This window comes from Botrytis fragariae (genome assembly GCF_013461495.1).
Source record: "Botrytis fragariae strain BVB16 chromosome Unknown tig00000045, whole genome shotgun sequence".
Taxonomy (NCBI): domain Eukaryota; kingdom Fungi; phylum Ascomycota; class Leotiomycetes; order Helotiales; family Sclerotiniaceae; genus Botrytis; species Botrytis fragariae.
This window is the reverse complement of record NW_023500991.1, coordinates 57,262-70,860: the sequence shown is the minus strand read 5'-3', so window position 1 is coordinate 70,860 and position 13,599 is coordinate 57,262. Positions and strand designations below refer to the sequence as shown.

At 42.7% G+C, this 13,599-nt stretch overlaps 6 protein-coding genes across 6 annotated transcripts; 2 read left to right on the top strand and 4 right to left on the bottom strand.

Moving 5' to 3' along the window:
* Nucleotides 1-188: 188 nt before the first annotated feature.
* Bfra_003248 (putative gtp cyclohydrolase-2 protein) lies at nucleotides 189-1,585 on the bottom strand (the record flags this gene model as incomplete). Its single annotated transcript, XM_037333658.1, has 2 exons — nucleotides 189-382; nucleotides 443-1,585. The coding sequence occupies 2 exons, from the start codon at nucleotides 1,583-1,585 to the stop codon at nucleotides 338-340; spliced, it is 1,188 nt and encodes a 395-aa protein (XP_037193745.1). The 3' UTR covers nucleotides 189-337.
* A 792-nt stretch (nucleotides 1,586-2,377) lies between these two features.
* Nucleotides 2,378-4,300, bottom strand: Bfra_003247 (putative apc amino acid permease protein; the record flags this gene model as incomplete). The annotated part of the gene is made up of 4 exons (XM_037333657.1): nucleotides 2,378-2,920; nucleotides 2,978-3,864; nucleotides 3,917-3,977; nucleotides 4,142-4,300. The coding sequence occupies 4 exons, from the start codon at nucleotides 4,298-4,300 to the stop codon at nucleotides 2,378-2,380; spliced, it is 1,650 nt and encodes a 549-aa protein (XP_037193744.1).
* A 651-nt stretch (nucleotides 4,301-4,951) lies between these two features.
* On the bottom strand, nucleotides 4,952-6,365 carry Bfra_003246 (putative mannose-6-phosphate class i protein; the record flags this gene model as incomplete). Its single annotated transcript, XM_037333656.1, has 2 exons — nucleotides 4,952-6,169; nucleotides 6,222-6,365. 2 exons carry the CDS (start codon nucleotides 6,363-6,365, stop codon nucleotides 4,952-4,954), a joined length of 1,362 nt encoding a protein of 453 aa, XP_037193743.1.
* A 630-nt stretch (nucleotides 6,366-6,995) lies between these two features.
* On the top strand, nucleotides 6,996-8,448 carry Bfra_003245 (putative saga complex subunit sgf29 protein; the record flags this gene model as incomplete). Its single annotated transcript, XM_037333655.1, has 3 exons — nucleotides 6,996-7,163; nucleotides 7,322-7,591; nucleotides 7,643-8,448. The coding sequence occupies exons 1-3, from the start codon at nucleotides 7,040-7,042 to the stop codon at nucleotides 8,446-8,448; spliced, it is 1,200 nt and encodes a 399-aa protein (XP_037193742.1). The 5' UTR covers nucleotides 6,996-7,039.
* Nucleotides 8,449-10,455: 2,007 nt separating this feature from the next.
* On the top strand, nucleotides 10,456-11,246 carry Bfra_003244 (putative adp-ribosylation factor 6 protein; the record flags this gene model as incomplete). Its single annotated transcript, XM_037333654.1, has 4 exons — nucleotides 10,456-10,705; nucleotides 10,792-10,938; nucleotides 11,000-11,112; nucleotides 11,193-11,246. The coding sequence occupies 4 exons, from the start codon at nucleotides 10,456-10,458 to the stop codon at nucleotides 11,244-11,246; spliced, it is 564 nt and encodes a 187-aa protein (XP_037193741.1).
* Nucleotides 11,247-12,207: 961 nt separating this feature from the next.
* Bfra_003243 (uncharacterized protein) lies at nucleotides 12,208-12,981 on the bottom strand (the record flags this gene model as incomplete). The annotated part of the gene is made up of 1 exon (XM_037333653.1): nucleotides 12,208-12,981. The coding sequence occupies one exon, from the start codon at nucleotides 12,979-12,981 to the stop codon at nucleotides 12,208-12,210; it is 774 nt and encodes a 257-aa protein (XP_037193740.1).
* Nucleotides 12,982-13,599: the final 618 nt, after the last annotated feature.

Genomic DNA, 13,599 nt, shown 5'->3' with positions numbered 1-13,599 from the left:
GCACAAAGTGTCATCTAGAGATATCATCATAAATAATTGAAATTTCTGAAGTTAAAATCCTGTCTATATTTGATCCAATGTCTTCATATCCAGTCCTTGAAGAGATAAAATACATATGACATATAAATAAAATGATTCAGACTTTTCAGCGCATGATGCGTTCCATGTATCCCAAATTAATTACCAATAAACGCCGATTTACACCGCCGTGATGTTCAGCTCAATGCGCAGCCCAAAGCCCATTGCAAATCGGAATCTCGTGCCGCTCAAGGAGAGATGATTTTTATGTTTTCCACATTTCGTTGGAAGATGGCATTGATATCTCAAAATTCATTTATCATGATGCTTCGTTCATTTGAAGCATGTGTCCCATCTTCTCAATCTACAAAGTACGCATGTTAGACCAAATCCCATTTCACATACGCTTCAGAGTATAACATACCTTAGTTTTTAGATACCCGCCTACCTCCTGACTGCGAATTCCACCAGTCTTTCCACTCCAAGCCAAAGGAACCATGGCGACTCTCTCTTTTACCACCACTTCTCGATTTGGCCCCTCGACTGCTCGTATCTTATCCGGATTGTTCGTCAAAAGTTTGATTTCCTCAACTCCTAAATCTTTCAACATAGCAGTAGCCAATCCATAGCTGCGAGCATCTGCCGGATGTCTCAGAAGTAGATTTGCTTCCACAGTATCAGATCCCAAATCTTGTAAATTGTATGCCTTCAGTTTCTCTCCCAAGCCAATACCTCTTCCCTCTTGTCGCAAATAGATTATGATACCACCCGCGGCTTGCCCGGACGAATTGGGTAAAGACATTAATCTTGCAGCTTCATCCAATTGCTCACCGCAATCGCATCTAGCAGACCATACAGTCTCTCCCGTGTAGCATTCCGAATGAATTCTAACCAGTGGTGCCTCGGTCTTGTCTTCTTGCTGTTCTCGATCCTTCGCCGAAGGAGGCATGCTACTTGTAGTGCGACCTGGAAATAATCTTCCCGTGTATGCCCCACGTATCAGCCTGTCCATTTCCGTTTCTCCTTCTCGTACAGCATCCAAGCTTTGACTGCGTATTTTGTTTCCAAATACTATGGCTAGATGCTCTTTATTATCCTCATCGTTTTGGTATAAGTGCAGAAACATTTCAGTTCCAGTAGTTGTAGGAATTCGTGCGCGAACTACACAGTTGACCTCTGGTAGTCTCTTTAACAGTTTTGGTTTTTTTGAACCACATCCTCCAGCTGGTGTACTCGAGTCTACAGGTACTGATCTTGCAGGACGATGTGCGAGAGATGAAGGTGTGGATGTGCCGGGTGTGGAAGGGGGTGTAAAGGCTGGGGAGACGAGATCGGGTAATGATTCATTGTGATCGGAAAGCTGCGAGGACGTATCATCACGACGAGTGAGAGAGAGATTAGATACATCGAGTTGATTTAAGTCAAGTTCTGATATTGCGCGGGAGACTGGTATTGGGCGAGGTGAATAGAAGGGTGGGAGAGAGGGGACTTCATCCGATGATTCATGAGGGGTATGGCTCCATTGTTGAGGACGAGTGGAGGGTGAGGTTGCGTTGAGGTCCGGCATTTTGGATGTGAAATCTGATCTAGAAGACAGTAACTCTCATCAAGAGTAGAGGATTAACAAAATCAAGGTATTATTAATGCTGTGATTATGATTGCTGGTGTATAATGAAGTTTGGATATTGATTAATTGTGTGATTAATGGACAAAGTGAGTGATAAGTTATAAGAAGTTCCGATACCCCGAGGTCGGGTCCTATAATCATTGATAAAATTATGGGGCATAAGCTATCAATTATACTAAATTCTAGAAGGCTGACTGAAGGCTGAGTGAGCAAGAAGCATAATGCACCAGTGTTGCTGGGAATTAATAAATGATTACCAATTTGAATTTTAGATATTAAATAATGACCGACAAGATCAAATTCGGACGTATTATTTATTTATACATCTTGTTTCCTTTGATCTCGGATGTAAAGTATGATGAGGTCAGTTTGGGCAAGACATCTAGACTCTATTTGCCCGTCTTTTTACCATCCATCCTTAATGATCCGGATCAAAACGAATATTTTCCGAAACAATTCCGACTTACATGTATCAATACTGCAGAAATTCGGATGCACCGCATATCGCACATGCAGTGTGTTACACCTGGGTTTCCTGTAAAGTCGTGGCTTCTTTGGGGCTGCATTTGACATCTACTCGAGGCTCCATTGCAGCATGGTGAAATTAATTTTACCCGTGGAATTGCGGTAAATTTCCAGATATTACTAAGTTTTGTTCTCCGTGGTCTTATTCTATCGAGGTATATCCATTATTCGTATGGCCACGAATTCCATTTGCCTGCATCCAAGCTTCTAATCTGAGCTCTTCACGCCGCTATGTAAATCAATCTTACCATCGATTTCCGCTCTCTCCAAAGCGCCAGGTTCTTCAGGATTTATACCCAAGCGTGCAGCAGCCTCGATCTCGACCATAGGCCCCACAAACCATTTCCTAGCCCAAACCAACCACGCTCCACAGGCCCCGATAGCAATAATTCCCACGGCCACTACGGTGTAGTTTACAGTTTGGCTTGTTACCGGATTGGTCGTAGGGAGACAAAAGATCACTGTAATAAACCCTATCCAGGATACAGAAATGAAAGCGACCGGCCTTGAGAAGATTCCAAGATTGAATGGGCCCTTCCTAGCGTTGAACTCCTTCGAATAGATGAGACCGATGAGGATAGGGGTTCCGTATGATATGTACAGACCAATGGTAGCTATACTAGTCGCGGCAGCAAAAGCTACACTGGAGCCAAGAGATGGGAGTGCTAGGCAGAAAGCAAGAGTTGCTGCGAGCCAAACTGTTCGAATAGGAGATTGAAAACGATCATCGACCTTGTGAAAAAATTCCGGCTGATTTGTTGTTAGCGTTGACTAGTAGTTAATGAAGGAGTGGAAAGGAAAACTTACAATTCCACCGTCTCTAGCAAACGCAAACATCATTCTTGAGTTTGAAGTCATCGAAAAGAGCCCACAATGCCAGACACAAATCATAATCAGACACATTAACACAACCGCTCCATCGGTTCCGAATATATCAACGAAAATTTGAATAACCGGTTGACCATAATCACTTGCAACTGTGTTATCAAAGTCTTGAATACTGAATAAGAAGCTCAATATAACGAAGAATCCGAAAAGGGCAGAGAACCCAACAGAAGAAATAACACCGATGGGTGCACTCCAAGACGCATTTCGAGTCTCTTCAGATAAGTGGGCTGATGCGTCAAACCCAGTGAGCGTGTATTGGGCCATGAGAACACCACAGCAAGCCACATATGCTGGAGATGCTCTAACACTCCATCCAGGACTCGGATCTACACCTGTTCCGTCGTAGAATTTGGCGAAAACAAACTTCGCGCTTTGATGTGTAGGGGCTTTGGCCAGAACAGCAATAGCTATTGCAGTTACGCCCAATGAGTGAAGTGCGATGGATGTGTTGTTTAGGTATCTCAATACGTGAACACCAAAGGTATTGACGATGCCATGAGAAACGAGGACAGCTGCATATATACCGATTGTTCTTGGGGCACTTGGAACATATGATGATTTAATTGTCGCAGTTGTTGAGATGAGACCCGCGAGGCCGAAACTAATACCTGTAGTGACGGCAACTTGACCGAGGAAGTTGAACCAACCAGTAATCCAACTCGCAAAAGCCGAATGATTCCTCGGCGCAAGAAGGGCTGCCCAATAATACGGTCCACCAGCTGTGGGTATAGCAGAGACAATTTCTGCCATGCTCAAAGCGATCATGAAAGTAAATACGGATACAATTATCCATCCAACAGACATGACTGATTTTGTCAGAGACCCACAACACAGAATAAGAGCATAGGAAACACATACCTCCAGGACCACCGGTGATCAAGCCATACGAAAACAGTGTCGTTATCCCAGTGATGACGGACTAAAGCGATATTAGCAAGACTTCCTATAAGATGACAAGGTAGTTTGCAGCATTGATGATGCTTCACAAAACAACGCCTGATAATGAATTTGTAAAGCAGTGTTCGGTTTCGCATTTTGCCATATCAAAGACCCAACTCGCATGTCTAGACAAATACAACTTACAATGATACTGAAAGAAATCCCAAAGTTGTGCATAAGACCCCAATCTCTCCTCAACTCCTGTTTGTATCCAAACTCTGCCAATTCCTGTTCATCATGTTGGTCTCCCCGGGATACTCTGGAAGCTTGTCTTCCAATCGAAAGTTCTGGATCAACTTCCATTGTGCTTCAAAGACGCATGAATTTAAATTACAAGAGCTTTCCGAAAAAGATAAATTCTATGCTTTGATGAAGAGATGACTATTATACAGACACTGCATGCAATTCTAGACGGCATCGCCGAGTTCTTATGCACCTGCCAGCATTACATGTTGACTGATTGTGGCCCTGTCAGCCTCCCGATAAGAAGCTCTGGGGAGTTCATGTGGCTAATCCATGATTGGTCAATTTGGGGGAGGTATTGAATTTAGCGATAGTGAACGATAGGAGGATGGGAGAATCAAGTTAAGCTTGCAAGCCCCCAGTCGTAAGAAATGATCCAAGCTTATGATTGATTATGATTCTTGACTAACAACATGAACTTACTAAAGGGTGGGATAAGGATTGTAGGTATAGATAAAAGTGAGACCTGAAAAGAGATAAAGTCATACATTTGAGATTGCGACGAAGATTAGGAAGATGTTAAGTTTAAAACTTAGATGGGACCCTCAGGAATCACTCACAAGCCTTGCTATCGGTCGGACCAAACTGCCTGAAGAGGAATGGCTTTATGATGTCCATATATCGCAGAAGTATTTCCAAACATGCAAGGAGAAAAACCTTATTTCATTCATGAAGTCGTTACTTGGATATATCCGTCCGCTCAATTAAGCTTTAGAGCTTCTCTTTTCCATCCGCGTCTTCTTTGCCTTGCAATTCACAGAATGCCTTGAATGTGGTGAATTCTTCATCCTCAGCCTCAAGTATTACCTCTGCTGTAGCTCCAACAAAATAGACATACCCAGGTTTAACTTCCTCGACCTTAGGTCCGACACTAATCTTACCATTTCCGGTCGTGCAAATGAATATGCTAGGGCCGGCAATCTGTTCGAATGTTGCTTTTGCCCCCTTCTTCTTGAGATCGGTTTTCACCACGCTGAACTCTGCAATAGGTGGATCATAGAGTGTCGCTGACGATCCAGAAGAGTATGCAGTCGCATTGAGAGTGGCATATGGATAATCCACTGGTTCCATCTTTTGTTCAGAAATAGGCGCATATGAGTAAGTCAACATCGAAGTCAAAGTATCGACGTCCTTAAATTTCGGCGTGAAACCAGCTCGGACTACATTGTCGGATGCAGCCATACATTCAATGATATCGCCACTCAGGTATGCATGGATATCATCCGCCTTCAAGAACATTGCTTCTCCGACTTCGAGTTTGACGTAGTTCAGAAAGAACTGTACGAATAGTCCAATGTCCCCTGGAAATTGTTTGTTCAATCTGATGACAAGATCTGCGAGTTCTTTTCCTTCATTTGATGGGCCACCTCCTCCAGCGAAATCATCCCCTTCTTCTTCCGCTGAAGCAACTAATTCCTTACTAGCGATCTCAACATCTTCTTTCTTTGCATTCATCAATGCAGTAAAAACTTTTTGCAGCGCTTTCTTATTCTTTGCCTCGTCCTCTGATTTATCCGATGTTTCTTGTCCCTTGACAGCGGATTGGTATTCTTCCGCTTCGGACTCCCCAACTAATTTCTTCAATGATGGAATCGTTGAGAGGAAATGCGAAATTTCTGCAAGAGGTCTAAATCCGCAGAGTCCATCAAAAGGTGTAATGGCAATTGTCATTTCAGGTTTGTGATTATCGTCTGGGTAGTTTTTGCTGTCTTTTTGATGCAATTGCTCCGCGAGTTTCTTATTTGGATGCGCTTGAATGCTGAGTGCTTTTCCTATCGAAAGCACCTTGAATAGGAATGGTAACTTTTCGCCGAATTTATCACTGACATCTTTAGATAAGAGTGCTTGATTATCTTGAACGAGATCGAGGAGCGTTCGTTTTGTGGTAAGGTCCTTGGAAGGATTTGAAGGATGTGTTCCCATCCACAACTATGAAGAATGAGTTATAAAATTATGTACATGAACATGAAGAGCTACTTACTTCAGCATATGGCTTCTCTTCTTGAATAGAGAAATCATCGGCAGGTGTAGCAGCAGCAAATTTTGCAGCAGCTGAATCATTTCCTACCTTACCCCAATCATAGCTATTGACTCCGCATTGAAGCCTGATCAATGGAACTTGCATTTTGGCTCTGGGGAGATGAATTAAGGAGGGTAGATTGTTGTTTGACCCGTTGTATGAGATAACTGACAAATCGGTTCTTCTTTATCTTGTTCTAATAATTGACAGTGATACTGGCATAATATTGTTGAGGAAGAGTATGGAATGTGTATTTCAGAATAGTTCTGTTCGACATAGCTTGCACGTCACCCAACTTCCACCAACCCCGCGCTAACTCCACCAACCAATTATTATAGGATGATTGACAAGGCTGATGTAAATGCTGATCTCAAATATTACCTAGTAGGTACCACTAATAATTCCCTATCGATTTCCTTCTACTCCATACATACATACACACCTACATTGCATACCTACATATACTTGGGTACCTGGACAGGTATCTATTGGCATTGGCATTTGTATTCTGTGCTAGCGTCTGCTATTATTGTTAATATTTTGTGGCTTTCTGACCAATCGAAATGAAGGATTTACCTAATCATTAACAAGTTCCTTTAATATCTCTACTCCGGTATTCGTTTACTAGGGTCCTATCTACTCCTACTCCGAACCTAAAGCCTCGTACTACCTAGTATCCTTCATTCACAACATTCAACGCTCATTTCTACCATTTCCACCATACCTGCCCTCTACATTACTTCATCACACCATTCATCCCCTCTTTCCGCCCCTTGTTGATGCGTTTTCAATTACCATATTTAACTTTCAATTCAATTTCGATTTGTAGCTTCCCTTACACGATCAGACGCTCGACTTATTCCTCATTTGAAGTAGGTGCGGGTCAGAATACCCACAACCCAAGTAAGTCACCACGATCCTGGATGTTTGCTTCTATTTTCTTCTTAGAAAATGTCCAAAGTCGGGATGACATGTTTACATTTATATACTTTTGATCATTATTTTCTTGGTTCCACTGTTATTCACTCTGAGATTCTCTTGCTAAAATATGTCTAAGCAAGATAGAAAAAGCCGGACCCTGATCGATGAACTTAAGTTGACAGACGGGTACCACGAGAAAATAATGTCTGCCTCAACTGCTGGTCGACGTCAAGCGCGTGGTGGAGTTCGCTCCGGAACACATGAGAGGGGTGAAGAAATAGCCTTATGGACGGAGATCACTCAAGCTCTAGCCAAAATCAAAGCAGAAGAGAAGATCTTTGAAGCAAATATCCCAGAAGCCATCATCACTAAAGAAACCGCTATAGCTGAGCAAATGAAGAATGGTTTACGTGAGTATGGGTTCTAATCCGTAATGATGTTCGGTGTTGATGAAATTTAAGCACCTACCATGGCCGCAATAGAAGAGCTCGACATACAAATTCGAGAAGGCGTGAAAGTCTCCGAGTCGACAGCAGTAGCCCTACGACAAACCATTGAAAAACTGTCGATACTGTTAGCCTTGATCAAAGGCAACGAAGCAGAGCGAGGTTCCAATTCCCGCGAATCTCATGGAAGATCGAGTGTTACCGATGATGTAGGATCTACCGACTCTCCTGTTCCTTCTCCGGCAGAAAACAAACATGTTCGAAAGATGGGAAATGGCAGAACCAGCAGTTTACCCCCGAAGGGAAAAGATACTTCTAGGAAATCTGAGAATGAAGAGCCTAGTACTAGTACTAATACTGGTAGTACTGCTGGTACTAATAATAATAATACATCTACAACTTCTGGTACTAGTGGCACAAAGAAAATCGAATTCTCTAAGGGACAAGAGGTGGCATTCAAGCCGAGACCCGGTTCTCCGTTTGCTGAGATGGATTGGATTCAAGGAAAGGTCGCAAAAGTTATTGGTGACGGCAAGAGTCGCAGATACAGGGTTGAAGATGTAGCTCCTGATGAAGGGAATAAATCCTCAATTCTTACATCCGCGTCTTCTATGTGCCCAATTCCACCAGATGACGCCATTCTTGGACCCTACGAAGTTGGAAAGCGTGTCCTCGCTCTTTATCCCGAGACGACAACATTTTACCGAGCGGAAGTTAAAGCAATGCTTGATGATGGCAATAGAGTTAGGTTGATATTTGACGGAGATGAGGATTCTACAAAGGAAGTCGAACGGCGATTTGTTCTTGATCATTCAGGTTAAGAGTATAGAGATTGTTTTTCTTCAAAGGACGGACTCTAGAGGCATCGGTGGGTTATTTGGCGTTACATCTTTTTCCCTTCTTCTCTGGAGCGCTCTTGGTACAGGAGTATTGGAATAAGGATACCCCAAAAAGCATTTGACAGTTGATATCTTACCTGGGATAGATGGAGTTTATGGTGGCTATATCATTACTCTTAACAAATGTGGTGTACAGGACACAAGTATGTTGTAACTGGGCGTTTTGCTCTTTTAGATTACGGAGAGGGCCATCCGGTGTTCGAAAGGTGCAAGACAATGTACTGTACTCTTCAGCACTGCAGCGGATAAAATTAATTCAAGTACCAATTTCAAAGGGTTTAATATTTCATGTCTCAATTTTCGGAAAGCAGCGAGACTGTGCCCCTCATCCACATGTTTTAGATATCCGGTACTCAATTTAGAGTATCATCCGAATAGCCTCATCAAACCGGGGTGATTTCGATACTTAAGATGGATGTTATTGTGTCATAGAGAGGAACACTACCACATGCTTAGACAATTCCATCTCGTTTACACACTCATTACGGAGTAAACATGTGTGCCCTAGGTCGACTTCAACACATTGCACCCCTTGAAAAAATTGGTGCAGCCCATAATAATATCGGACAATCTGGCCTCCAAATTTGAGGATCACTTTGAACCATCTTCATCTGTTTGTGAGTTTAGGTAATGTCAAAGGAACATAGCCAGAAAGCTTCACAAGTTCATCGACAGTTTGGCGTAGGATGGCTGGCGCGGAGGAGAGAGAGATATAAGTAATTCCCCGAACTGAATGATTACTCATCACCTTTTGAAGCACGTGCCTCTGTAATTTACATTTCCCCTTAAAAAGCAAACAAAATGGGGATTGGGCTTGATGGCTGAAAATGGATGATGGGTGATTTCGAGTCCCTGGGTGGGGAGGAGTGATAATAATCATAAGAGTGATGATGATAATAATAAGAGTGACAACAATAATAAGAGTGATAATAATAATAAGAGCAATAACAATGAGAGTAAGAATAATGAGGGTAATAACAATACTAAACAAGTCATTTCTCAATCTTCAGTTCCTAGATACCACCTACCTACCCACCCAGTCATTTCCCACATCGGTATCAACAGTTCCATCATTTGATCATCATCTCTTTTATTAATTGACCCTATCAACTCACTGTTCACTACTTTAATTAATCTCTAACATTGGTGATATTCGTTTCAACCCCAAAATTCAACCACACCATATCTCATTCCCTCTTGCCCTTTTACCTTTTACCTTTTACCTTTGATTCCTTTTTCCGTTGTTTGATTCTTCCGTTTCAAAACTACCCGGCAGAGCGATAAGGTTAATACCGGGAAAGAAAATCATTTCGAATATCAAAGACCTTAAACATTTTATACTTTGGATTCTCCTATTCCTTCTTATTACCCTGTTCCTCTCCCTCTACCTCTCCCTCTCCCTCTCCAGAGCATACCTCTACAAGGTAATCTCTCCTTTCAATTAAAAGCAAAGATACCGGCACGACAAGTGCTCTCGCGATTAATTGTTAGCCGCTTCTTCTCATCATTACGCGACTTTGCTAACACTACCTCCATCTCTAAAGGTTCTCTCCTCCACCTTTTAATTAGAACCCATAGAGGAGACCAAGCGACAATCCTTTGAGACTCAACTCCTCTCGTCTTCTTCAGCAACCATCACAATCCTTTCAGCCTCGCCTTGCAATAAAAGCCGCCAAAAATTGGACCGTCTACTTTCAATTCATTTGGTCGGGTCTACCTGGGTCTGATTTGATTGTCTTTGCATTAGAACTTTATCATCCTCTGCCATCGATCCACCGTCACTCCTTTCCAAACATTATTTCACACGCATATCATCTGGCAAGACTTCACAGGCCCTTTTAATCGCCTCTAACTCTGTGCCGTTATTCGATTTGCCCACACTTCAATTAATATCGTACATATCATACGCACATCTCAAATTCTGTCAACATGGGAGGAGCTATTTCTAAAATGATGGGCAAGATCTTCGGATCCAAGGAAATGCGCCTGTTGATGTTAGGTCTCGATGCTGCTGGAAAGACAACCATTCTCTACAAATTGAAGTTGGGTCAAGATGTCACTACAATTCCTACTGTTGGATTCAACGTTGAGACGGTGACATACAAGAATGTCAAATTTAATGTCTGGGATGTTGGTGGACAAGATAAGATCAGACCTCTATGGAGACATTACTTCAGTGGTATGTACTCGATTGTCTGCTAAGCATCTTTTGATTTGAAATACACGAGTCGGAGCCAATTCTAACAGAAATTTGTCGAAATATAGGTACCCAAGGACTTATCTTTGTGATCGATTCCAGTGACAGAGCACGCATAGCGGAGGCACAACAAGAGTTACATCGCATTATCAATGACAGAGAAATGCAAGATTCATTACTCCTAGTCTTCGCGAACAAGCAGGATATTGCAGGAGGTGGGTGATACAATTCAATGGTTACAATCATATTGCAAGTGAGAAGCTGACAATCGAGAAGCCATGAAGCCACCCGAGGTCACAGAACAACTTAAGTTGAACGAATTGAGGAACAAGGTTTGGTTTGTAGTACCAAGTTGTGCCACTACCGGCGAGGGGTTGATGGAAGGACTGGTATGTTTTCTATTCATTCATGCAACGCATCAATTGCACATTGCAGATGGTTTTGTGACTATGCTGACGTTGAGACTCAGGCTTGGCTTTCGAAAACAATTGAAGGAAGACCTGCCCCGCAAACAAAACAATAGTGTCGTTGACTATCCAAACCAGAACGCATAATATCATTTCTCAATAATCAGACCTTACCGCCGCTTTATACCTCAGACTACACGATATATCCTCCTACGAATATGTCCCTCCACGAAATATTCATACCTAAACAGAATACTTGGCTCCCAGTAGCATGTCATACCGATTCATTTGAGTCACATCTACTCAATCACGATGCTTAACTCCATAACGGCTCCTTATTACTGTCATCTCGTCATTTCCACCAGCCTATCTTCGGTTGTATCTCGTAACATCCTCTAATCTCAGGATTTTCTCATATCTCTCTTTGTTAATTTCTGACTTGCGCATGCAACAATGCGCACTTCTTGCGTTTTTTTATGGTGAGGTTCATATGTACGTTACCTACGGGGATGGCGGCGATACCAAGAGTTTTCTTTATCCTTTAATTCACTATTGATTCTTTCTTGTTTCCATTCTTCCATCAAGTGGCGCGAGGTGGAGAGGCAGGCTTGAGGTTTCTCCTTAAGAGAGGGGAAACTAGAACGACAGGAGGAAGGAAAAACAAGAACGTTGTAATATTAAGCGAGTAACGAAGGGGTCTAGGACATGGGAATGGCAAGGCAGGGCGGAGCTGAACTGAACTGAGACCTGGAGGGAAGTAGAAAAAATCACCATCATACCTACAAAAATGAAAACCTTGTAATTCTAGCTCTTGTACAGATGCCGAATTTCAAATTCTGCAGTGACTTTTGATCGGGCTTGTGGTAAGAATTTCAGTATGGCCACAATTTCAAGTGCTCTGGTTGGTGCAGATGAGATTTCCGTCTGTATTCTATGCTGTCGTTATTTGTATTTTACAAAAGCCAAAACTTGAACTCCATTCCCCGCTATTCGCTGCCATACCCCCTCAAACCCTTCAGCACCTTATTCCCTAATTCCGACCTGTACCCATTCTATATACAGTCAACGGGAGGCCACTCAAAACCCACAAGACAGTCCACAAGGACCCTTACATCTAAAAATCGGCATCCTCACTCCACTCCCATCGGCCAAGATTGTTCCCCCAAATCTCTCACCCCCAAACGACCAAGATTTTGCCCACCCTAAGCCGCTATTTCTTTTGCGGGCCCTTTCTCGTTCCTTGGCCTTCTCTTTCTCCTCTTTTGCTTCTGTTCTCTTGGCCGATCCTCGTTCTTGAGAGGATTTAGTTGGCTTCTTGTTGTCAGGGTCTTTAGCTGATGCAGAGGTTTTCTGCTTCTGCTTCTGCTTCTCCCTTTTCTTCTCTTTCTTTGAGTAGTCTCCAGGGTCGAGGAATGGATCAGTCCTGTTCTCTCCATCATTGAAAGAATTGGACCGGTAATCATAGTCATTATCGGCTTCGATGTCATCGCCATTGTTGTCGTTCGTTCCAAAGAGAGAAAAAGAAGGGAAGGAGAACCGCTTTCTTCGGTTACCGGCAGGTTTTGTGGATTTCTCAGCTGCATCGTAAATATTATCTGTGCTATTTGTTGGCGAATAAGTATTGTGATTTGTTGCAAAGAAAGTGCCGGATGTACGAGGAGGTGGAGAACTAGATTGTCGTGGCTGTGGTTTGACAGTCTCGTAACCTGTAGGTTCATTGGATGTGAAGAATGGAAATGACCATCGTGATTTCTCGCTGGCTTCGGCTTTCTTGGCTTCTGTTTCTTCGTAAATTGGATTGTAGCGAGCATGAGAAGACGACGTGCGAGTGAAGGAGTAAGGTCGACGCATCTTGAAAGCTTGAGATGCGAATTGGAAGAGATGATGCAGATTGGAATACTATGATGAACCCGATTCCTTCAAAAGGTTACGGACATCTAGAGTGGTCGTCTTGAGGGATTGACTGCCATCAACTGGGGAACTCTCGCAATTGGATGCCCTTTTTGGACCGATTCAATCGAAATCCGAGATTCAATGGCGAAACGATAGTACCAGCAAGTTTTGGGAATCTAACGTGACGAATGTGAATTATAAGTTATTTCTGCTGCATTTATTCATTCAAACTCGATGCCCAGATTATGCCCCTCGTCATCGTCATCATATGATGATCATCGAAAAAATAACCCGAAGCGTTTCCCGTCATTATGCTCAATTTTCGAAACTTAGTTTTGATATGAGTTATTATAACAATTCATGCCAATGAAGTGCTCGCTTGGGGATCCCTCCAAAAATTGCCAGCAAAGTCAAACAAACTCGCATTGTGGCTGTGCAATTTTTCTTTTGTGATTTCCCTACCCCTCCAGGTTATACACTTTTGGAATTCAAACCCTGCTGATCTAAAGCATCCGAAGGTACCATTATGACAATGGTACCCTAATCAATGTTGAGATCCCCAAAGAACATTTAATT